The following is a 26,104-nucleotide window of genomic DNA, read 5'->3' as shown; positions in this document are numbered from 1 at the left end:
GAGCCGTTTTATTGTCAGCGCTGGAGGACAGCTGTATATTTAAAGAGTTAGCAGTGGGGGAGATCCGTATTATTATGGAGTTGCTGCTGGAGTAAAGGCCTATTATAATCTGCACCGAGGAACAGCTGTATTTTTATAGAGTCAGTGCTGAAGGAGAGCCCAATTATTGTAGAGTCAATGCTCAGGAGGGTCCCATTATTATAGTCAGTGCTGAGGGAGAGGTCTATCATTACAGTCAGTGCTGAGGGAGAGCTCTATCATTCCAGTCAGTGCTGAGGGAGAGCCCTATCATTACTGTCAGTGCTGAGGGAGAGCCCTATCATTACAGTCAGTGCTGAGGGAGAGCCTTATCATTACAGTCAGTGCTGAGGGAGAGCCCTATCATTACAGTCAGTGCTGAGGGAGAGCCCAATTATTGTAGAGTCGATGCTCGGGAGGGCCCTATCATTACAGTCAGTGCTGAGGGAGAGCCCTATCATCACAGTCAGTGCTGAGGGAGAGCCCTATCATCACAGTCAGTGCTGAGGGAGAGCCCTATCATCACAGTGCTGAGGGAGAGCCCTATCATTACAGTCAGTGCTGAGGGAGACCCCTATCATTACAGTCAGTGCTGAGGGAGAGCCCGATTATTGTAGAGCCAATGCTCGGGAGGGCCCTATCATGACAGTCAGTCAGAAACAAAAACTGAAATTTCAAGAAACACTCAGCATGTCTGGCAAGATCTGATGAGAGAATGCAAAGTTAACGTTTTGGGTCCAGTGACCCCGCTTCAAAATAGATGGATTAACATGTGAGGACAGATGCAGACTCAGGTTTGCATTTTCTTCCAAGATTAGAAATTAGGGCTGCCTTGAGTGAAGTGTTTAATAGAATTAAAGAATTCAACACAATAAGTGGAGAGTAATGTTTACTGTGAATCATTGAATCCCTTCAGTAGGATAACAGGCCATTTTGCCAATCAAGTCCACATCACCCCTCTGAAGTGTATCCCACCCAAACTCAACACCTCCCTGTAAGCCTGCACTTCCCGTGGTTGATCCACTTAGCCTGTGCAATCCTGGTCACTCTATGGCCAGGCTAAATTGCCCATCTATCTAACCTGCACATCTTTGGACTGTGGGTGGAACCCAGAGCACGTGGGTGAAACCCACGCAGAGACGGGGAGAATGTGCACACTCCACGTAGGCAGTCAGCTCAGGCTGGAATCAAACCCAGGTACCTGGCACTGTGAGGTAGCAGTGCTAACCACTGAGCCACTGTTCCTTCAACAAGAATGAGCCCTGAATAAGAGGCAGATCCTTAAAATTAGACCAATACTGTTGAAGGATAATGTGAGGAAATATTTTGCAGAGCACTGAAAATCTGTCACTCTCTTCCAGAAAATCTGTTGCAGTTGGGACTCAATCAGAACGTTGCAGACTGAGAAGGCTAGCTGTTTGAAATAAAATCAGAAAATGCTGGAAATATTTAATAGGCCAAGCAGCATCTGTGGAAAGTGGAAGAAACAGTCGGGTTAGTCTTGAGATGTTAACTTTGTCTCTCTCCACAAACAGTGCCAGAGCTACAAAGTTTCTCCAACGTACAGCATTCTTGTTTCAGATCAAAAACCTTGCATCAGAATTAAATTTCTTATGATTGAAGAATGGGCAGGGTTAAGATACAGATCAGCTGTGATCTAATTGAATAACCTCAAAAGCTTGTGGGGCTCAGTAGCTTCCAGTTGCTGTGATGCTATTCTAAGTTTTCCTCAACACATTTTACCAGCTATCAATTTAGAATTCATGTTAGAGTGAAATGTTTATTTAATACTTGTAAACTGACTGAGCTCAACACTCCTATTTTTTTGCCTTTATTTGCTGAAAACAAAGTTTTTGCTACACTGTTAGTGCCAGGAGGTTCTACACAACATGATTGCTGTCAAGATAACAAAGTGTGAAGCTGGATGAACACACCATTATCTCTGATCACAATGATTGCTGTCAAGCTAACTGTACAAGTACAGTTTTAAAACAAAAGGAGCAGAGATCATGAAGTTAATGAAACTCTGGGGTGTGTACTGATTTTTCTGTTCAGAAGGTTGAGGATTATTTATTATGCTGAGACCTTTTAAAGAACTGTCCAATTACTCAACCATTTTATGGGCATTATCAATCCTGCTCTGTGATGATTATTACTGACAAAAACTGAGTTTATGAGATAGCTCGGGAGGGTGTGAACGGTCAATTGGGTTAAATAAGCATTACTACACACAGGTACAATGATTAACGTTCAATGCAATAAGGTGAACAAAACATGGATAGGCCAATCAGCTCCTTATCTTGTTTTTGGATCAGGAGAAGGTCATTCAGCCTCTTGCTTCTGTTCAACAGTTCAACAGATCATGACTGATATGTACTAAAATGGAACAAAGAACCAGGGCAAAGCACAATGTTCATCACTGTTCACAACTCCTCAAATTACTGAAGCAGTCCATGTCTAAATGCAGCAAGATCTAGCTAATTTCCAGTTTAAACCGATAAGTAGTCAGCAGTTGAACTAGACCAGCTATATAGAAATTGTACCTCCAGAGGTCAGAGGACAAGAGTTCTGTAGTAAATTACTTTCAAAATTTACTGCCTTACCACCAACGCACAGCTACAGCAGTGTGTATGATCTACAAGACTTAATCCAGAAATTCATCAAGGCTCTCCTGACAGCGCCTTGCAAACCCAGATACAAGGAAAGACCACCATCTGCAAGTTTCCTTTCAAACCAAATACCATCCTGAGTTGGAAATATATCACTGTTACCAGACCGGAATCCTTGAACTGTTTCGCTAACAGTTGGCTAACAGGCAATGTCTGTGTTGTAATAATCCAGTTCTGGTGACATGGGTTTGAATTTTACCATTGGCAGATGGTGAAATTGGAATTGAATAAAATAGAACATCCTTTACTGTCACCTGTACTACAGTACGGAGGTATTGGAGTACTGTGAAAAGCCTTTACAACGGCTACCTTTTAATGGCACCATCTTAGGTACAAATACCTAAATACAGATCATACAGAGTCAAAAAAAGTGTTCTTACACAAAAAAAACTTAAAAGAAAGCATAATCATTACTTACATAGGTAGTTACAACATAGTGAAAATGTCAGGTAACAGTAGCTCAGCGCGTGGTTCAAAGTCCAAGTCTGGCAATTGTCCTGCACTGCTCTAACCTTAAGTCTGCTCCTCCATGGCGCTCAGCAGCAACAAGATAAGTCACGCTGTACCGGGATTTGTATCGCGGTTCCTCCATCGTTCCAGGGACACAAGTCTGGAACTTAAAAATGACAACCAAAGTTCCATTGTCAATTGAGGTAAAAACCCATCTGGCTCACTGATGCCTTTTAGAGAAACAAATATGTGTCATCCTCAGCTTGTTTGGCCTACGTGTGACTCCAGCCTCACATCAATGTGTTAACTGCTACTGGAATGCGTAATAAATGGTGGCCTAGTCAGTGAAACAACATCCTCTCCAGGATTGAGAGGAAAAAAAATTGCCTCCAAAGGCTCAGAATTGTACCCAATACTCAAATATGGACATTGTATCACCTGATGTTCAACTTTTGAGATCCAACACTGCATTGACCTTTTTGTTTATTTTCAAGTAGGACATCTTATTTGCTGTATAAATGGAGCTTCAAATGGATTTCAACTTTCACTTCTACTTTTGACTCTTTTAAAATAAATCTCAATCACTTTAGACAGACTCTGATGGGGCACTGTAACAAAAACAAAAGGAAACTGATCAAAATTAAAATATAACATTATTTTCTGAAGGTGCGCCCCAGCCCCTACGATGCCCAATGGTCTTTAAAAGCATCTACTATTTTGTTAGACACTGCACGTTCCCTCTCAACGTCAGAAATCACCCGACACCAGGTTGTAGTCCAATAGGTTTATTTAAAAACACAAGCTTTTGGAGCCTCATTTCTTCTTCAGGTGTCAGGAGTGAAAGCTTGTGTTTTCAAATAAAGCTGTTGGACTATAATGTGAGAGATAATGGGAACTGCAGATGCTGGAGAATTCCAAGATAATAAAATGTGAGGCTGGATGAACACAGCAGGCCAAGCAGCATCTCAGGAGCACAAAAGCTGACGTTTCGGGCCTAGACCCTTCGTCAGAGAGGGGGATGGGGAGAGGGAACTGGAATAAATAGGGAGAGAGGGGGAGGCGGACCGAAGATGGAGAGTAAAGAAGATAGGTGGAGAGAGTGTAGGTGGGGAGGTAGGGAGGGGATAGGTCAGTCCAGGGAAGACAGACAGGTCAAGGAGGTGGGATGAGGTAAGTGGGTAGCTGGGGGTGCGGCTTGGGGTGGGAGGAAGGGATGGGTGAGAGGAAGAACCGGTTAGGGAGGCAGAGACAGGTTGGACTGGTTTTGGGATGCAGTGGGTGGGGGGGAAGAGCTGGGCTGGTTGTGTGGTGCAGTGGGGGGAGGGGTCGAACTGGGCTGGTTTAGGGATGCAGTGGGGGAAGGGGAGATTTTGAAGCTCGAGAAGTCCACATTGATACCATTAGGCTGCAGGGTTCCCAGGTGGAATATGAGTTGCTGTTCCTGCAACCTTCGGGTGGCATCATTGTGGCAGTGCAGGAGGCCCATGATGGACATGTCATCTAAAGAATGGGAGGGGGAGTGGAAATGGTTTGCGACTGGGAGGTGCAGTTGTTTGTTGCGAACTGAGCGGAGGTGTTCTGCAAAGCGGTCCCCAAGCCTCCGCTTGGTTTCCCCAATGTAGAGGAAGCCGCACCGGGTGTGTGTTTTCTGACCTTGTCCATCTCAGTCCAACCCTGGCACCTACCTCCACATCATCCCTCGCAATGGACACACAAACAGAGACATCACTTCTACTTTCTACTGTTTTTAAAACAAACCAAAATCAGGTTAAACACAGCAGGTGACCGAGCAATTGTATTGTCTATGGGCTGGTTCTACAATAAAGACTGAAAGAATTGTGGATGCTGCAAATCAGGAACAAAAACAGAAGTTGCTGGAAAAGCTCAGCAGCTCTGGCAACATCTGTGAAGAAAAATCAGAGTTAACGTTTCGGGTCCAGCGACCCTTCCTCAGTACGAGTCTCCAATCCCCACCTCTCCTTCCCAAACATTGCAAATGATCCATAGTTTACTCCTCAAGCTGTTTCCATCGCCTTTCCAAGGCTGGCCACTCGCAGTCTCCGTTATTGTTAGGGAGGTCTGCTTCCAGAGGGGCGCTGCGGCTGGAGTCTCTGACTGCTTGTGCTCTCTTGGCCTTTTCGGCTCTTTGTCACTGGCCAGGGGTTGGCGCGGCGCAAGCGCAGTGAGCGCTCCCGCCACATCGAGCAGTAGGAGCGGCGGCGGCAGGCCGAGGCTCAGGCTGCACGGGGAGTGCGGCGGCGGGAGCTGCAGGCCGAGGCCCAGGCTGCACGGGGAGAGCAGCGGCGGCAGGCCGAGTCTGCACGGGGAGAGCAGCGGCGGCAGGCCGAGGCTCAGGCTGCACGGGGAGAGCGGCGGAGGCAAGTAACAACGGCGGCCGTGGAGGCCCTTAGGCTCAGCCTGGGCCTGGATTCAGGGTTTGGACGCCGGTTACCTGGGGCCCAGTCCCATTCCAAGATCCACCACAGGCTCGGTGTCCCCCGGCTCCCCTCTCCTCACCGCCCCAGCGGATCACAGGCGGGGCTGGAACCCACCTTATTCCCCATCACCGTCCACACTCTCTCACTTTACACTCGAACTGTGACCCCCTCAGGTCCTTGAGGCCAGTCTCAGACAATCCCTGCCCTGCCAGGACAGTGAGGGCTGGGTTCGGCGTATTAGGCTGATGCCGCCTCACTGATTAGTTCACTTGGTGCTGCTATTCTCCTGCCTTCTCTCTGCAACCCTCACTGTCAGGTACAGGCTAATTCTCTTTGGAACTCCTTCATTGAACCTTCCTCCAGCACATTCTCAGGTGGGGCATTCAAGATCCTAACCACTCATTGCACATTAAAACTTTCTCTGTTGCAATTTTATCTCTTTGTTTACTTGAATCCATACTCTCTCATTTTCAATCCATCCACAAGTGGGATTAGATTTTGTCTACACTGTTGTGAACCCTTCATGAGTTTGACTCCTAATTTCTTCCTTAGCTGTCTTTTCAGCAAGGAGGAATGTCCCAATTTCTCCAATCAGACTTTGTTAATGAAGTACACCATCCCTGGAGCCATTTCTTGTGAAATCTTGCATGCACATTCTTCAACACTGTCACCTTGTTCTAAAATGTGAGGCTCCAAGCTGGTGGCAGCTGTTTAGCTGAAGGTGAGCTACTATTCTGTGCAAGTTCAGCATCACCATTTGCTCTTGTACTTGATGTCGCAGTTAATAAACCCCAGGATATTGTGTGTTGTGTTAACCACTGTCAACCAATCCTGCTACCTATGAAGAAAACACAGAGTTAACACATCGGTTCCAGTGACCCTTCCTCGGAACTCAGCATTCTGGGGCAGGAACACCAGACCAGAAACGCTAACTCTTTGATTTTTCTTCAACAATGCTGCCAGATCTATTGAGCTTTTCCAGCAGCTTCAGTTTTTGTTACAATCTTTCAGGTTTTGTATCAGGAGAAATTAAATTGGGCTCAAGGCCTCTGTCTTGGAGACTGGGAGAGGAGAGGACAAACAGTTTGGAATTCTTATCCATTGTCTATTTGTACAAAAACCTTGGGTAGGGGAAGGATTAGCTGTAAAAACAAAGTTGCTAGATTGTTTTTGTTCCTGATTTACAGCATTCACAGTTCTTTCCGTTTTTATACAGGATTAGCTGTGATGCTTTGATAAATATCTTCCTTGTATTCATAACCTTTCAAAGAAAGAACATTGAGGCAAATGCAGGCTACGGCATCTGTGGAGCTGTAACAGGCCAAGTCAAAAAGATGGAGATAGGTTGATGGGTGTATTAAATGATATCTTGAAAAGGCTAGACTCAGCTTCAGGTTGGATAGCGTGAGCCCCCTGCATTAGTGTCTGCAAAATGGATTTTATACAGTCTCCTGTATAAAATGATCTAGTGCAGTAACCTGATGATTCTTTGGTCATCTGTTGTGGTTTTATTTGGGCTCATTGTTTGTTTCTGTAGAGGATACGGCTTTGGGAGAGGATCATCTGTCAGAGTGATGAAACTACTAAAGAATTTTCATACTAGAATTGTTCAGTTTATATCGGTGAAGTTCAGTACCTGCAAAGTGTGACAAGGCAGATGTAATGTGATGGGCTTTTTGACTGCTTTCTCCTGAAGATACAAACACTTGCAGTCGCTTCATTCCTTGCTAAATTGTAATACTTGATGTAATCAATGTCCACCATGCACCAGTTGAGGTAGTGGTAGGTGCTCCTTACTATCAAGTTTAATTGGTTGTCCTCCTGTTTGGAGATTCGTGTCTTGGAACACTTCAGCCTCTTTTTTTTGAACTCTTCAAAATTTTACTATTTAAGTGCATATTTCTCCTCCTTATTCTTAACCCTTCCCTCCCCCAAAATGTGACACAGTGCCGGTGTTTCCAAGTTTTTCTAGTATGCACTTGCCTGCCCTGTCCTCAAAGTCATAATCGTGACAATGGGCCAAGATCTAAAATATAAGCACCATCATTTTCCTTAATTCATAGCTCTTACTGGTTTTAGAAATTCATTTGTGGGATGTGAGCATTTGCTGGCTAGGCAAGCATTTATTTCCTATCCCTAATTGCCCTTGAGTGATGAGCTCACTTTTTGAAGTGTTGCAATCATGTGCTGTGGGTGGACCCACAATGCTGCTAGGGAGGGAATCCAGGATTTCCCAGCAATACTGAAGTGATAGCAATATATTTTCAACTTTGGGTGGTGAGTGGCTCGGAGTGAAACTTGCTGGTGGTGATGTTCCCATGTCTTTGCTGCCCTTGTCCTTCTGGATGGTAGGGATCATGAGCCTGGAAAGGCTCCTGGACTTGGTGAATTTTTGTAGTGCATCTTGTAGATGTACACACTGCAGCGGTTGAATGTTGATGGTGGAGGGAATGAATGTTTGAGTGTAATCCCAATACGAGGCTGAGACAATAAGGTGTAGATCTGGATGAACACAGCAGGCCAAGCAACATCAGAGGAGCAGTAATGCTGACGTTTCGGGTCTGGACCTTTCTTCAGACCCTTGTCCAATAAGAGGCTGTTTTGTTCTGGATGGTATCAGGCTTCAATTGTTAATGAAGCTGTGCTCACCCAAGCAAGTAATGAGGTTCATCACTGTCCTGACATGTGGCTGTAGATAGTGAGCAGGTTTTAGGAAGTCAGGAGGTGAGTTACTCACTTCAGGATTCCTCGCTGCTAACTTTATCTTATAGCCATTGTATTTGTCTGAGGAGTCCAGTTCACTTTCTGGTAAACCCCAAAGGCGTTCGTAGTCGTAAATTCAGTGAAGGTCATACTATTGAAAGTCAAGTGGCAATGGTTTGATTGTCTCCTACTGGAGTTGGTCGTTACCTGATGCTTGAACAACCTGTATATTATTTCCTGTGACTTAGCACAAACCTAGATATTGTCCAGGTATTACTGCATTTATTTGATCATGGACAATACCTGAGGAGTCAGGAATGGTGCTGAACATCGTGTAATCATCAAGAAACATCCCCACTTCTGACGTTATGAATGAAAGATTATTGATGAAGCAGCTGAAAATGACTGGGTCTTGAGTTTGAGAGCATGGAATGCGTTGCCAGCAGCAGTTGTGGAAGCAAGGTCATTGGGGTCATTTAAGAGACTGCTGGACATGCATATGGTCACAGAAATTTGAGGGTGCATACATGAGGATCAATGGTCGGCACAACATTGTGGGCTGAAGGGCCTGTTCTGTGCTGTACTGTTCTATGTTCTATGGTCACTATCCTGAGGAGTACCTGCAGTACCTGAGAGAAAGTGACCTCCAGCAACCACAACCATATTCCTATGTGCCAGGTATGACTCCAACAACTGAAGAGTTTGACTCCGATGTCCGTTGATTCTAGTTTTTTTCTAAGACTCCCTGATGCCACACTTGGTTGAATGCAAGCCTTGATGTCAAGGGCCGTCACTCTCACCTCACCTCTGGAATTCAGCTCTTTTGTCCATATTTGAACCAAGGCTGTAATGAGGTCAGGAGCTGAGTAGCCCTGGACGAAACCCAACTGGGTGTCACTGAGCAGGTTCTGCTTGATTGCACAGTTGATGACACCTTCAATCACTTTATTGATGATCAAGAGCAGACTGATTGATCAGTAAATGGATTTGTTCTGCTTTTTGTGTTCAAAATGTACCTGGGCAATTTTTTATGTTGTCAGGTTGATACTAGTATTTTGACTTCAGTGGAGCAGCTAGAGTAGAAGCATGGCATGCTCTGGTATATGTCTCCTGTACTAGAGATAGTAGGAAGAAGGGTCTAGGCCGGAAACGTCAGCCTTCCTGCTCCTATGATGCTGCTTGGCCTGCTGTGTTCATCCAGCTCTATTTCTTGTTTCCTGTACTACCTTACCTCCAGTTGTTGGTAAAGTGTTGGAAAAGGTTATAAGGGATAGGATTTATAATCATCTAGAAAAAAAAATTGATTAGGGACAGTCAGCACGGTTTTGTGAAGGGTAGGTCCTGCTTCACAAACCTTATTGAGTTCTTTGAGAAGGTGACCAAACGGGTAGATGAGAGTAAACCGGTTGATGTGGCGTATATGGATTTCAGCAAGGCGTTCGATAAGCTTCCCCACAATAGACTAATGTACAAAATGAGGAGGAATGGGATTGTGGGAGATATAGCAGTTTGGATCAGAAATTGGCTTGCTGACGAAGACAGGGTGGTAGTTGATGGGAAATATTCATCCTGGAGACCACTTACTAGTGGTGTACCGCTGTTGGGTCCTCTGCTGTTTGTCATTTTTATAAATGACCGGATGAGGGCGTAGAAGGATGGGTTAGTAAATTTGCAGTCGACACTAAGGTCGGTGGATTTGTGGAGACTGACGAAGGATGCTGTAGGTTGCAGAGAGACATAGATAAGCTGCAGAGCTGGGCAGAGAGGTGGCAAATGGAGTTTAATGCAGACAAGTGTGAGGCGATGCACTTTGGTAGGAGTAACTGGAATGCAAAGTACTGGGCTAATGGTAAGATTCTTGGTGGTGTAGATGAGCAGAGAGATCTCTGTGTCCATGTACACAGATCCTTCAAAGTTGCCACCCAGGTTGACAGGACTGTTTAGAAGGCATACAGTGTTTTAACTTTTATTAATAGAGGGATCGAGTTCCGGAACCAAGAGGTTATGCTGCAGCTGTACAAAACTCTGGTGCGGCCGCACTTGGAGTATTGCGTACAGTTCTGGTCACCGCATTCTAAGAAGGATGCAGAATTGGAAAGGGTGCAGAGGAGATTTACTAGGATGTTGCCTGGTATGGAGGGAAGGTCTTATGAGGAAAGGCTGAAGGACTTGAGGCAGTTTTCGTTAGCGAGAAGAAGGTTGAGAGGTGACTTAATTGAGACATAAAATGATCAGAGGGTTAGATAGGGTGGATAGGGAGAGCCTTTTTCCTAGGATGGTGATGGCGAGCTTGAGGGGGCATAGCTTTAAATTGAGGGGTGAAAGATATAGGACAGATGTCAGAAGTAGTTTCTTTACTCAGAGAATAGTAAGGGAATGGAACGCTTTGCCTGCAACGGTAGTAGATTCGCCAACTTTAAGTACATTTAAGTTGTCATTGGACAAGCATATGGACGTACATGGAATAGTGTAGGTTAGATGGGCTTCAGGTCGGCACAACGTCGAGGGCTGAAGGGCCTGTACTGTGCTGTAATGTTCTATGTACTTCTGTCTGTTCACCAGGTTGCATTTCAGTTTTAGGTATGCCTGTGTTGCTCCTGGCATGCCCTCCTGCCCTCTCCGTTGAACCAGGGTTGGTCCTCATGCTTAATGGTAATGCTCAAATGGGTATATGTTCGATCACGAGGTTGCAGATTATATTTGCTGACGAGTTTCTAGATGTGTTCTAAGTCCTTCCCATTTAGCAAGGGAATCCTATCATGCAAAATGGTAGAGGGTATCATCAGTGTGAAGATGAGATTTTGTCCCTTCAAATCTGTGCGATCGTCACGCTTTCCAGTACTGTTGTGGACAAATGCGTTTGCACAGGCAGATTGCTGAGGATACGCTCAAATATGTTTCTCGCCCTTGCTCCCTTACCACCTGCTGCAGACTCAATCTAGCAGCAGTGTCCATTAGGACCCCCCAGTTCAGTCAGTAGCCGTGCTACCAAATGGCGATGGACGTTGAAGTTCCCCCACCCGGCCACGTTTGCCTGTCCTCAGTGCTTCTCTGTTGTTTTATGTGAAGGAGCACAGTCATCAGCAATGGGAGGATGGTATTTGGTAATCAGCAGGAGGTCTCCTTATTTGTGTTGAACTTGATGCCATGAAACTTCGTGGTGTTCAGAATGTTGAGTACTTCAAGGTCCACTCCCTCCTGGCTATATACCACTGTGCTGCCATCTCTGCTAGGTCTGTCCTGTTGATGGGATTGGATATACCCATGGATAATGTTGGCTGTGTCCATCAAATCTGATCCCATAAGTTTGACTCTGTCAGGTTGTTGCTTGATTAGTCAGTGAGACAATTCTCCCAATTTTGGCACTAACTCCCAGATATTATTGACGCAGACTTTGCAGGATCAACAGGGCTGCATTTTCTGTTGTTTCCTGTGCCTAGGTAGATGCCAGCTGGTCCATCCGTATTTGTTCTTTGTCTGAGACTTGTCAGCTGATGATGAACTCAGTGACATGCTTGGCCATTCCAGAGGGCCGTTAAAAGTTAACTATGTTTGTATGGATGTGGAGTCTCAAATAGGCCAGACCAGAGTAAGGACATTGCCTTTTCCATTTCTAAAGGATATTTGTGAGTCAGATGGGTTTTTACAACAATGAGCAGGGGCAACGCATTCATCATTGTGTTTTAAATTTCAGGGTATTTTTTACTGAATTAAATTCCACCATCTGTCGTGGTTTGATTTGAACCTGGGACCCGAGAACATTACCAGAGTCTCTGGTTACTAGATTTGCCAATCATTTCCAACATTTACTGTTTCTATTCCAGGTTTTCCCCTGCAACACACTTTTTCAGTTTTGTATGCTGTTGTAGTCACCAGCCTAGTGGTTAACTACTAATGATTTGCTATGAGAAAGCTTTGACATTGTGGTTCAAAAGCTTGGGGTTATTTTTCAGACAGAACATAGATGAGCTGCAAAGCAGTCACCCACTCTGTATTTTGTCTCCTCAATGTAAAGGAGACTACACTGTGAGCAGCAAATGAAATATACTAGAATGTGTGAAGTGTAAGTAAGTTGCTCCTTTACCTGGAAGGTGTGCTTGGGGCATTGATATGGAGGAGATTAACAGGTAGGTATTACACCTTCTCTGATTGCATGGCAAAGTGCTGTAGGAGTGTGAGGTGGTGTTGGGAATGAAGGAGGAGTGGACCAGCATGTCCTGGAGGAAACACTCCCTGCGGTCCCCCACTACTTCTTCAGCACAAATACCACTTTCTCCAAGCTGCCTTCAGTTCTGATGAAGAGCTTTTCGACTCGAAATGTTAAGTCTGTGCCTGTCCACAGATGCTGCCAGTGTTGCTGAGTTTCTCTGGTAATTTGTTTTAGTTTCAAATCTCCAGCATCAGCAAATCTTTGTCTTTTATGACAATCTTGCAAGGAATTAAGGGCCACGAGGAGAGTGCAGGGAAGTGGAGTAGAAATGCCCATCAGCCATGATTAAATGGCAGAGTGGACTTGATGGGCTGAATGGCCTTACTTTCACTATGTGTTATGGTCTTTGTAAATCCATGCCAAATTAACACACCTTTTTCAAAATGTGATTTAATTTTATCCCATAACGTGGCCTCTAGAAGTTTCACCACCAATGGTGTTATCCTGGCTACTCTGCTTTTTCACTTCAAAAAGTGACAAATTAGCAACTTTTGAGTCATCTGGCTTGACTTCCATATCCACAAAGATTCAGAGCTTGTGGTCTAGTTCTGTACTCTTTCTGCTTGGCATCCACTTTGTACTGTGTGTTTCTGTGAACAGATTTGCCGTGTCTGCAATTCAAATCACTACCGAGAGAATCATTGCTACTCCAGTTTTCTGGGTGTTGCACCTGGCCTGTGAATTCACACTGCTGAGCTTCTTGTTGCTGTGTTTCTTTCACTGTGCTTGCGTGTTTACTTGAGAGGTCTTGAACTTCGCCACTTCCACTTTGTGTTTTTCCTTTTTCCCTTTCTTTGGTTAGCTGACAGGAGCTTGGGGCAGAGCTACCAGCTGCTAATAAACAGCTTTCAGCTGAAGGGAATGGATTTGATTTCCTTTTGTGCAATTAACACTCCATCAGATGTCTCTTTTTAAAGTTTAGTTGTTTTGCTGACCAGTCAATTTCAGCTGTCAGTGTAGCCTTCTAACATACGCATATGAGCATACTAATGAGGAATGGAAGTAGGCCATTTAACCCCTCTGATCTGCTCTGTCATTTCAATGAAATCGTTGTCTGTTTGTCTTTGGAATTCCACATTTCCATCTACCCTGTAACTGTTGATTTCTCTGTCTAACAAGAATCTACCTGCTCTGTCTTAAATATATTCAATGACCCTGCCTCCACTTATATCTGAAACAAAATTCCAAAGTGTCTGAACTCTGAGTTTTTAAAAAAAGTTCTACTCATCCATATCATGAAAGGGTGATCCCTGATTTTAAAAATGTCCCTACTTCTGGATTCACCCACAGTTTTAAAAAAATAGCATTTCCAAGGAGAAATGTGGAAGTAACTTTGGTTAGTTTTAATTTATCTGTGGGTTGTGGGCATCACTGGCTGGGTCAGCATTCGTGGCCTGTCCCTAGTTGTCCTTAAGGTGATGGTGAGAAGCCTTCTTGCCCACTAAAATCCACATGGTATGGGTTGACCGAAAATTCATTATGGAGATTCCAGGATTTTGACCCAGGAACAGTGATGTGTATCCCACTCAAGGATGACGAGTGACTTGGAGGAACTTGAAGGTTGTGGTGTTCCCATGCATCTGCTGCCCTGCCCTTCCAGATGGAAGTGCTTGTAGGTTTGGAAGGTGCTGTCTGAGGATGTTTTGTGAATCTCTGCCGTGCACCTTGTAGATAGTACAGACTGCTCCTCCTGAGTGTCGGTGATGGATGGTGTCGAGCTGGACCCATCCCGGCGAGTGGATCATTCTCCTGACTTGTGCCTTGTCGATGGTGGAAAAGCTTTCATGTGAACGGGGGTGAGTTACATGTCTCTTTGTCTCATCATTGTCTATTTGAATATTTAGTGTTTTTTTGCCCTCTTTGGCATTATTCTCATTTATTTGGACAAATAGCCTCTTTATTTTGTGACATTTATTTCCTCCAGTCACGTTATCTGTCTGTGGCTATTCCTTATTAATTAGTTGAAGTGCTAATCTAACTGCACTGCCGAATAGAACATAGAACAGTACAGCACAGTACAGGCCCTTCGAAACACGATGTTGTGCCGTGGAATAATCCTAATCCAAAAATAAAATAGCCTAACCTACATTCCCCTCAATTCACTGCTGTCCATGTGCACGCCCAGCAGTCGCTTAAACGTCACTAATGACTCCGCTTCCACGACTACCACTGGCAAACTATTCCATGCGCTCTCAACTCTCTGGGTGAAGAATCTCCCTCTGACGTCTCCTCTATACCTTCCTCCTTACACCTTAAAACTATGACCCCTCGTGGCACTCAATCCTGTCCTGGGGCAAAGTCTCTGGCTATCGACTCTATTCAGGCCCCTCATTACCTTGTACACCCTGTATTTGTGTTTCTTTGGCACTTTTTGCATTAAAGAATCTCAGGTCTTGCGAGAGTTCCACCTGTGAATGTCAGTCTCCCCAGGATTTGACTCCAAGACAAACCTGTATTCTCTATGCACTGCACTTTGACCTAACGTCAGCACCCTGCTTAGCTGCCGCCTTGCCCACCCAATACCACCTACCTACCTTGTTCACACTGATGTATTAATACCCTTTAAATGTTGCAAAACTTCTGTGTATTTGTGAATAAGGGCTTGAGAGAAAGCAGTAGCTGGTACCATAAAATTGGATATGTGACTTTGTGTCCTGATGGTCCTGTACCGTAGAGTAGGACTCTGACCTCTGGTACAGTGCACATTTCTACACATACTCTGTTGACAAGTCCTGGTTAGGATGCAGAGCTAAGCTGTAGAAAAAGAAATTAAAGCAAGAACAAAATTCCTGTAACTGTAGCCACTCCTGCAAGAATCAGGCCATCAACTCCAGTTTGTGTGCATGTGCACATCACTTTTTTTTCCCCACACCTTTGTCCACTTGACACTGTACTTTGCCCACACTTTAGCTGAATGGGTCACTAAGATGATTCAATATTTGGTGCAGATTAGACTAAGGATTCAGGAGGTCTGATGGAGTGAACCACCTGCAGTTGGGAGCAGTTGACGTTGGAAATTGTTGGTAATAGATTGATATGGGAGTTGTCACTTGCTGTATTTGCCTGTTACTGAACTTAAAGTCAACACGTATTAACAATTCTGCACCACAAGAGGCAGTATTTTTTTTTCTCAACAGTAAGCCAGTAGCCTGAGACTGCTATCAGTTGAAGCATGGATTAGTTGTCATGAATTTTATGTCCAATCTCAGATCTTGCAAGTGATCGAGGAGATGGCTTAATGTGAGAGATGATAGACAGTGTGACACTGTATTCCATGCAGATAAAGTGAGGCACTCTTTGAGAGTTCCTCAGATCCCATATCAGTGGCAGTATGTTCAGAAAGCTTGCAGCAAATTAAGTTGAATAGCTTAGGTAAAGGGGGGAAGCCAATAGCTAAAACTGAGGAGTGTGAGGAAATTCTGTCTGTATTGTAAAGACTGTGCTGTTGATCCATTTACCAAGGACTCATGCTACAAAATAGAAGCAGAGGTGGCGCATCCTCATGTGGGGAAACACGGATTATGCCAGTCAACGGAAGATATGTAAGTTGAATAGGCAGGTCTGACGAATTTAAGATGAAACGTGAGGAAAAGAAGAGGCAATATCAATTTAACGTACTTTGACAGAGGAGGTTACAGGGCCAGGTACCTGTAATTTGACCTATATCAATCTTTGAAGGTAGCAAGGCACCTTGAGAAAGTGTTTATCAGGCATTTATGCCCTTGGACTCCATAAGTAGAGGCACTAAGTCTGACTGCATCAACAGACTTGACAAGGAGAAAGATTGTTGAAGTTTCTTGTCTTAAGCTCGTTGGGACAAATGCCAATAATACTGAAGTTCAAACAATCACAGCAGTTTATTCTACAGCAAGATGGCAAATTCTGATTGGCTGGCAAGGCGACTCTAATTGGCTTTGGTGTTGATGTGGAGGATGCAGCGGGGCACTATAGGTTCCCTAAGCTCCTGGACCATCGAACGAAGCAATTTGGAGGAAACATGTCCCTGTGTTGGAATGTTTGTTTGATACAACAGAAGTGAATCATGTTAAGACTGTGGCTGATTATCTTAAAATTGGTTGTTAGTTTAACTATTAGCAGCTTCTGGATTGTTCAACATATATTGCAGTCACAGGATCACATCACAGCAGATGGTTTATTCTGGAATGTGTTAAGTATGGGGTGATTGAATACAGTCTGTACTCTGCCTGTTACAAACAACCAAAGTAGCATGCTGTTTGATTTGGTCATCCAGTCACTGGAATGTACAGCTGGCATCGCACTGGCACTGAAATGACCACATAATGTTACTCGTGCGAAAGATAGGCAATCATTTCTGATGACCGCATCCCATTGCTGAAGTATATCACTCAAGTCTCTACAGGAGCAGAATGTTTAAATATTTGCATTTTTGAGATACTTGAGAGTACATTTCAGGGTAACTTGAGGTGGACAAGACATTTTTCAGGTTTGAAGGTGACAGCCTTTGGTTTCTTTGTGAGTTTATGCTATATGTATTGAACAGTTATACAATCAGAATAGCCGTTGCTCTCCAAGGTGAGTAAATTGCACGTACCCTATTTACAAGATGATACCACCAATCATCTAGCACTAAGAAGTATTCAGATCCCAACATGTATGTTGACCAGTGAAGATAGATTTTGATAGACAGAAGGAGTGAACTGATTAACAGCTTTCTCAACTAGCACATCAGGAAAAGAGTGCATTAGAATACTCCTCACGTGAATTTAAATATAGGATGGAATGCAGTAGTTGTGTAGACAGACGGTAATGAACAGTTTGTTTAATGCTGGTAACTTGAAACAGTTTCCTCGGTTAGTTTGTCCAGCAAGTCATTGTGTGATTGCAACATACAACTCCATGAGACTGCAATGCTGCATCACATCCATTCGTCCTAGAATCCCTACAGTCCTTCATCCAATCCCTTCATCTACAAATTACCTTGCAAGAACTGTGACAAACACTACACTGGACAAACAGGCAGAAAGCTAGCCACCAGGATACATGAACATCAACTAGCCACAAAACGACATGACCCACTATCACTCGTATCCTTACATACAGATGAGCAAGGGCACCACTTTGATTGGGACAACACATCCATCCAAGGACAAGCCAAACAGAGACACGCACGAGAATTCCTAGAGGCATGGCATTCCAACCGGAATTCCATCAACAAACACATTGACTTGGAGCCAATCTACCACCCTCTGAGAAAAAGAACAGGAAATGACATCACCAACCCAAGGAAACCTAACCAGATAAATAGAAAGCGGGACATAACACCAGCGCTTCATCAGAGGCTCACTGATGATGTTACCTAGAATGGTGATGAAACGTCTGAAAACTAACCTTCCAGCTCAGCGAGCAAACTCACATCCAATCCCTACAGTGTGGAAACAGGCCCTACGGCCCAACAAGTCCACACCAACTGTTAGAGCATCCGACGCAGAACCGACCCCTTAAAGCCACCTAATTTACACATCCCTCGACACTACGGGCAATTTAGCATGGCCAATCCACTTAGCCTGCACATCTTTGGACTGTGGGAGGAAACCCATGCAGACACAGGGAGAATGTGCAAACTCTACACAGACTCGCCCGAGAGCGGAATTGAACCCAGGTCCCTGGCGCTGTGAGGCAGCAGTGCTAATCACTGAGCCACCGTGCCGCCAATTCATGTGAATTTGAGTTGCAATCTGAACTGCCAGTTTTCTATTCTCTGCTTTTTACAGAGGCTCTGCCCGCACCAACCATTCCTGGAAAAGGGAGTTGTTTTCGATAGAAGTAAGTTTCCTCACAATCAAAACATCAGGATTCTGACACATTGGTGTGTTCAAAGACAATGGCTACTGAAGATAAAAAATCTGAGTCAGAGTGCACAAAAACACAGTCAATACCTTCTTCCTCCAATCAAAACAAGGTGAGTCGTGAAGGATGTTCGCGAGGGAAGGTTAGAAGCTAAGGGTAGGTAGCTTAGCCATAGCTCTGTGGCCAGCATGTTCAGTTTAGTCAAAGGATCAGTTGGAAGTCATTGATCTGTTAACTGTATCTTCCTCTTTCTAAACAGATGCAGCCTAAACTACTGACCTGCACTTGTCCTAAACCCCACCTCCTCTTCTGTTACGTTGATGACTGTATCGGCGCCACCTCATGCTCCCATGAAGAGTTCAAACAGTTCATCCACTTCACCAACACCTGCCACCCCAACCTTAAATTCACCTGGACTATCTCTAACACCTCCCTCATTTTGCTGGAAATCTGTCTCCATTTTGGGCAACCACCTAGCAACCGATATCCATTTCAAGCCCATCCAATCCCACAGTTACCTAGAATACACCTCCTCCCACTCACCTTCGTGCAAAAATGCCATCTCCTATTCCCAATTCCTTCATCTCCACTGCATCTGCTCCCAGGATGAGGCATTCCACCCCCGTACATCTCAGATGTCCTTGTTTTTCAAGGACCGCAACAACAACAACCCCCCCCCCCCCCCCCACCCCGGCAGTGGCCGAGAACGCCCTCGACTGCTTTTCCCGCACCTCATCCCTCACACCCCGTCCCCGTAATAACAGCCAAAACAGAATCCACGCATCATCCGCCGACATTTCCGTCATCTGCAATCCGATCCCACCACCAAAGACATTTTTCCCTCCCCACCCTTGTCTGCTTTCCGGAGGGACCACTCTCTCCGGGACTACCTTGTCCGCTCCACAGTCCCCTCCTAGCCCCACCACCCTCAGCACTTTCCCCTGCAACTGCAGAAAGTGCTAGACCTGCCCCTACACCACCTCCCTCACCCCCATCCCAGGCCCCAAGAAGACCTTCCACATCAAGTAGATGTTCACCTGCACATCTGCCAATGTGGTATGCTGTATCCGCTGTCCCCGTTGTGGCCTCCTCTACGTTGGGGAAACCAAGCGGAGGCTTGGGGACCGCTTTGCAGAACACCTCCGCTCAGTTCACACTAAACAACTGCACCTCCCAGTCGCAAACCATTTCAACTCCCTCTCCCATTCCTCAGACGACATGTCCATCATGGGCTTCCTGCACTGCCACAATGATGCCACCCGCAGGTTGCAGGAACAGCAACTCATATTCCACTTGGGAACCCTGCAGCCCAATGGTATTAGAAGGTTGTATTCCATTAGAAGGTTGCATTGTCAAACTCCATTCCAGAGAATCAGTCTGAGATTTTTATTGGGCCACCAGTCACTGATCAGAACTGCCATTTTCATTGCTGACAGTTACTGGCATCGAATGGAATGTTTAATTGCTAAGCTATTTAATTGTGTTTATTTGATCCTGTACATGGGCATTGCTGGCTGGATCCGTACTTATTGCCAATTTCTAATTGTCCCTTGAGAAGGTATGCTGCTGCCTTCAACTGCTGCACTTTCTGTGCTGTAGGCAGGCGCATAATGTAGTTCAGGAGAGAATTCCAGAATTTTGACTTGGAAACACTGAAGGAAAAGTGATACATTTCCAAGGCAGGATGCTAAGTGACTTCAGTGGAACTTGCAGCTGGTGATTCCCTTGTATCTGCTGTCCTTGTCATTCTGGATGGAAGTGGTTGTGGGTTGAGAAGATGCTGTCTGAGGTGCCCTAGTGAATTTCAGCAGTAGCTCTTGTAGATGGTACTTGTTCGTACTGCGGAGCGCCAGCGGGGAGCGTGATGTCAATCAGCTTCACATAAACACATCTCATGTTTGTTTAAATAATAGCCTTCTGCAGTGAAACCGAATTACACCTTGAAATTCACCCTGGCTGGACACACAAAGGCTGTGTCATCGGTGAAGTTCAGTCCAAATGGAGAATGGCTGGCAAGTTCCTGTAAGTAGATCTGTTTCATTACTGATTTATTTAGTGAGTGCGTAGTGTCAGTTTTGATCATCAGGAATCAGCCCCAGCAAACAGCTGAACACCACGCTCATTGTGGCTGCTGAGCAAGATGCTGGCGACAACATGGCTGAATCCCTGATTCATAGTGTGGTGAAAGAGCTGATTCACCCTCCTCGTCGCCTGCCCTCGCTTCCTGTCCCCACACTTTCTCCTTTGACATTCCTCACCTCTGCCTTTGTACACCAGTTACCTAGGTTGATGGCTCTTAGAGTAACACAGTGGCTAACATTACTGCCTCACAGTGCCAGGGGTCAATTCTAGCCTCCGGCAACTGTTTGGAGTTTGCACATTCTCACCATCTCCGCATGAGTTTCCTCCAGGTGCTCTGATTTCCGACAGCAGTCCAGAGATGTACAGGTTAGGTGGATTGGCCATGGGAAATGCAGGGTTACATGGATGGGGTGCTGGGGTTGGGGGATGTTGCTTTATCTCAAAGCTGAAGCCCGTTTTTCTGTCTTGCTCCACAGCTGCTGACAAATTGATTAAAATCTGGGGTGCTTACGATGGCAAGTTTGAGAAGACCATATTAGGACACAAACTGGTGAGTGTGTAAAGTGAGTGTTTAAAGTACGTGTGCAGCCATTTTCTACTCCTGTGCCCCACTCTGTGGCTGTTACAGAGATAACTCATTAAATAAGGCTAAAGCAGTGTCTTACCTGAACCTGCCCTCGTGAGAAAGGTGTCGTTGGCCTGAGCTTGGCTGAGCTGACTCACCCTTGCCTCCAGCTCTGATCAATGCAGATTTTGTTCTTTCTACTGATTTTTAAACTCAGTATTTGATTTGATACTGCATTTCAGCTGTGAGGGAAAGCCCTGTTACCTGAATTTTAGACTGATACTCTATCTGTCCCCTTTGGCGGTCGTGCAAGACCGCACAGCATTCCTGGAGGAAGTGTCCTCCCTTTAGTGCTGAGCAGAATATAGCACAAGACAATATAGAGGTCTTCGTACTGCGGAGCGCCAGCAGGGAGCATGATGTCAATCCAGCTTCACATAAACACATCTCATGTTTGTTTAAATAATAGCCTTCTGCAGTGAAACCGAATTACACCTTGAACTGCACCCTGGCTGGACACAGGTAGAGATGAATTTGGACACTTGCACCTGGGGTAGTTGTTTGTAAGTCTTAAGTTAGTTCCCCTCTCCTGCTGTTTCCATAGTCCTTTAATTTGATTTTAAATTAGCTTTAATGAATAGCTTCAAACACCTTCAGGCAGCACAATCCACATAAAACCAACTCGCTGTAAGAAATTACCCTCCCCTCCCTTTTTGTTTGTGCTAACTTACCAGAAATATGTCTCTCTTCCTTCTCTTACTGGTGTATCCTCCTGTCTGTTCTATGAAACCTGCTCATAATTTTGAATACCTTAATTAAGGTTCCTCAGGGTAGTGTCCAAAGCCCGACCATCTTCAGCTGCTTCATCAATGACCTTCCCTCCATCATAAAGTCAGAAGTTGGAATATTTGCTGACGGTTGCACAATGTTCAGCACCAGCTTATGCAGTCTTTCCTCATGCCTGCACTTCTAAAGCCCTGGGAATACTCTTGTAAATCTCCTCTGAACTCACTAAAGAAATTGTCTTTCCAGTAATGTGACTAGAACAGTATACAAAAGTCCAGCACTGGCCTAACTAGTGTCTTGGATGTTTCCAGCATTGTATCCCACTCCTGATATTCGATACTTTGCCCAATTCATCTAACATCATTGTGGGGGTGCCTACACTAAATTGACAGCAGTGGTTCAAGAAGGCAGCTCACCATCTTTTCAAGGGCACTGATGGATGAGCAATAACTGCTGGACCAGCCAATGATGTTCATGTCTCATGAGTGAATAAATAAAAATATTTAGACCAGAAGCTGCAAGGAATTCAACCCTGACTCCTTTAGAAAACCTTTGGAAAATCATTATTGATTGCTGCCCAAGTGCGTTAATTTTTCTGACCAGTCTACCATGTGGGAGCTCATAAAATGTCTTACTAAAATCCATATAGACAATATCCACTGCACTTCCCTCATCAATCCTCCTGGATACTTACATGAAACGTTCAGTCAAGAAGGGCTGACTTTCCCTTAATAAAATCATGTTGACCATCCCTGACTAATTCTCGCCTTTCTAAGTAACAGGTAATCTTATATCTCAGGATTGTATCCAGCAATTTGTCCACTGCCACGGTCAATCTGACAACCTTGTATTTATTTGGCCTATCCCACTTGCCCTTTTTAAGCAATGGCACAATGTTTGCAGATCTCTGATCCTCTGGTATCTTGCCAGTATCTAGTAAGTTTGGAAAGTCATGCTCAGAGGATTTGCTATTTCCACCCTGGCATCCTTTAATAGCCTAGGATACCACTTGTAGGTCACTCCATCACATTTCCCTTCTCGTCCTGTTTATTTTATTGAATATTTTTCACTTACTCTTCAGTTAGAATGTCTGCATCATCCCTTCCCTTTGTGAAGGGCGAGACAAAATACTCATAAGAACCTGCCCACTTCTTCTGCATTCACATACAAGTTACATGTACATCCAAGTCTTTCCTTTGTTCTCTTGCTCTTACAGTGTTAACAAAAGATCTTCGTTTTCCTTCATTTTGCCAACCAATATTTGTTTTATGTTTCCTGTCTTCAGGTTCATAATTTACTTCTTATTTCTCTTTGTGCTTGCTAAAGCCTCAAAGCTTCCTAAAGTATTATCTATTTAAGAGGAAGTTAACTCTGAATTCTCTTGACTGATGCTGTCCCTTTCCATTCTGATTCTAATCATAATGCTAGAATGGTACAAACTCTAAGGTTTCGTTCTGTTCCCTTTGGTGTCTAACAATTCAAAATGTTTAAGCAGAAGCTTTTTCCTATTCCTTCCTGTGGCATTATTATCCACTTGGATCACAGTAGCTGGACCCTCCAGCTTGAAACATTTCTCTTGAATCCTGCTATGCTATAATTTTCTGGTCTTGTTCTGTGAAGCCACAGGTATAGGATAGCATTCCCTACAACCGCTAGATTACCTTTACTCCTTCCATTTGAATGGCTCCCAGTGCCAGAGTGCTATGATAAAGTTAGTCCAACCTCTCTGTAATCCTCACCTTCATTCAAACAAGCTGAAAGAACCTCAAACCTGTTGGACATTTGTGAACACTAAGGCTCTTGCCCTGTCTGTTGATCACACCCTTCTTTCTTTGAACACTGTTCAAATCGGAAGCTGCCCAATGCAAATATACTCCTGGCAGAATTCTCAGTCTCTGAATTGCTCTTGTAGCCCCTGTATTTCTGTGGCTAGACCAGTTCAGTTTCTAGTCACTGGTCCCTCGGAGGGTATTGCTGTTGTACCTTGTTTCTCTTGTCTCTCTCATTATGGCCCCCTAGCCCTTGTCACATTCGTCCAGGCCCTGTGCCACTTGACGATTGTGTTATTGTTATTGTTTTCATTTTCCAATCTGTGATATTGATGTGCACAGTTAGTTTGCTGGGTGTTCTCTTAGCCGTAGACCAACATCATTGGATGTGAAGTGCACTGGCATAGGCATGGGAATGTGAATGCTGGAAGGTTCCACGGATGGATGCCCTTTTTCAGTGTAGAATCCACTTATTTGCACGTAACCTGCAGAGAGATTTTCATTGTTTGCAATCCTGTTTGAAACAGGGAATCTCGGATGTTGCCTGGTCCACCGATTCAAACCTGCTAGTGTCGGCTTCAGATGATAAAACCCTCAAAATATGGGACGTGAATTCGGTAAGTGAGCCAGTTGGTGTTGATCATGTGTGACATGGTGAGGGGAATTACTCAGAAATCTGGGTTTGCTCTTGTCCTGGAATGACTACAGAAAAGGGTCAGTGCTGAGCATGCACTGCACCATGAGACACTCGTGTTGTCTCTTTTGGATGTAAAAGGTGCCACACCCATAATTTTTGAAGAGGAGTATAAAAGAGTGTTTTTTCATGAACAAGATAACTAAAACTAACTGTTTGTTTGATTGTTAGTAGTCATTGTTGCTTGTGAGGTATTACAGTTCATTAGTTGGCTGGCAGAGTTTTGCAATCTAGTAGTGTTAACACTTCAAAAGCTGTAATCTAGCTTTTGAAACGTTTCAGGGCATGAGAGTGTGAAAGTTGCTAATTAAATGCAGGCCCTCCTGTATCTGCACTCTATTGACCTCACGCTTCAATAATTCCAGGGCAAATGTTTGAAGACGCTGAAAGGTCACAGCAACTATGTTTTCTGTTGTAACTTCAACCCTCAATCCAATCTCATTGTCTCTGGATCGGTGAGTGACTGCTTCGTGATCAGTTGTTGTTTTGCTTGAGATGTTGAACTGCTCCAGAGCGCTCAACATATGAATGTTGTGTAATTTACATGCTTATGGTGCAGGATATGGGTCCCATGCACTGACTGTCTCTGGGGCATGGCTCTCTTGCATGCACTGGTTCCCACCGAGTTCTAAAAGTCTCTGGCTGAATCTGATCTGTACTTCAGATGCCTTTACCCTGATTCGCATGAAGTTCTCTCCACTACTGAAATCTATGCTCGCTGACAAACATTTTTCCTAGTCTGATGTTTTAAGTTCTCATCGATATGAATTGAAGCAGTTTGCTGACTTTTGCTTGTTTTTTATTAAACCATGTTCTTCCTAATCCTCCCAAACCTCGAAAGCTTCAGAGTCTCTAGTTACATACCTGGGTTGAGGAGCGCCCTTGGATCTCCTTGTGTGTATCGTCTGTCCCTGAGGCTTTTTAAAAATTCATTCGTGGGATGAGGGCATCACTGGCTAGGCAGCATTTATTGCCCATCCCTAATTGCCCAGAGGGCAGTCAAGAGTGAACCACATTGCTGTGGATCTGGAGTCACATGTAGGCCAGACCAGGTAAGGATGGCAGTTTCCTTCCCTAAAGGACATTAGTGACCCAGATGGGTTTTCCTGACAATCCACATTGGACTCATGGTCATCATTAGAATCTTAATTCCAGACTCTCCTCTTATTGAATTCAAATGTCACCATTGATTCGAATCTGGGATTCAAACCCAGGCCCCCAGAACAGGATTAACAGTCCGGCGATAATACCCACAAAGCCATTGCATCCCCTTCAAGCAAACATTGCAAACTCAAAGTTGCTGAATTCTTTTGCAAGCAATTGCCTGGAGCACATCACCCATGACTGGTGTGGTGGTATTTGATCCCACCACTTGATAGAGACTGGAGCTTAAATCCAGCACTTAGACTGCTCAGTCGCACTACCATGGTTCACAAACTTTGGTTTATTTTAGATGTGTTTTTGTTTCAATAGTTTGATGAAAGTGTAAGGATCTGGGATGTGAAGACTGGGAAGTGCCTGAAGACGTTGCCAGCACATTCTGACCCAGTGTCTGCTGTAAGTGTGGCTGTCTTTGCTAATATCATCTCTGAGATTGGGAATGCTACAGCACCACTTTGTATTCACCACTGATTCATAGAACATAGAGCAATACAGCACAGAACAGGCCCTTCGGCCCTCGATGTTGCGCCGACCTGTGAACTAATCTAAGCCCCTCCCCCTACACTATCCCATCATTATCCATATGCTTATCCAAGGACTGTTTAAATGCCCCTCATGTGGCCGAGTTAACTACATTGGCAGGCAGGACGTTCCACGCCCTTACCACTCTGAGTAAAGAACCTGCCTCTGACATTTATGTTAAATCTATCACCCGTCAATTTGTAGCTAT

At 44.6% G+C, this 26,104-nt stretch overlaps 1 protein-coding gene across 2 annotated transcripts in view; it reads left to right on the top strand.

Annotated features, from left to right (window-relative positions):
• wdr5 (WD repeat domain 5) overlaps nt 1-26,104 on the top strand; it is a 114,029-nt gene that overhangs the window by 58,140 nt on the left and 29,785 nt on the right. The window contains exons 1-7 of one of the 2 annotated variants that reach the window (XM_048559000.2): nt 14,160-14,284; nt 18,242-18,429; nt 20,231-20,339; nt 20,876-20,949; nt 24,047-24,136; nt 24,579-24,668; nt 25,687-25,770. In XM_048559000.2, coding sequence (XP_048414957.1) covers nt 18,352-18,429; nt 20,231-20,339; nt 20,876-20,949; nt 24,047-24,136; nt 24,579-24,668; nt 25,687-25,770 — 525 coding nt within the window. In that variant the 5' untranslated portion in view covers nt 14,160-14,284; nt 18,242-18,351. Of the gene's footprint in view, nt 1-14,159; nt 14,285-18,241; nt 18,430-20,230; nt 20,340-20,875; nt 20,950-24,046; nt 24,137-24,578; nt 24,669-25,686; nt 25,771-26,104 lie in introns of those variants that run through there. The other variant, XM_048559001.2, reaches the window with a different exon arrangement.

The sequence above is a fragment of the Stegostoma tigrinum genome, chromosome 29, assembly GCF_030684315.1.
Source record: "Stegostoma tigrinum isolate sSteTig4 chromosome 29, sSteTig4.hap1, whole genome shotgun sequence".
Classification (NCBI taxonomy): domain Eukaryota; kingdom Metazoa; phylum Chordata; class Chondrichthyes; order Orectolobiformes; family Stegostomatidae; genus Stegostoma; species Stegostoma tigrinum.
Note: the sequence above shows the minus strand (reverse complement) of the source record. Positions and strands in the feature narration are given on the sequence as shown.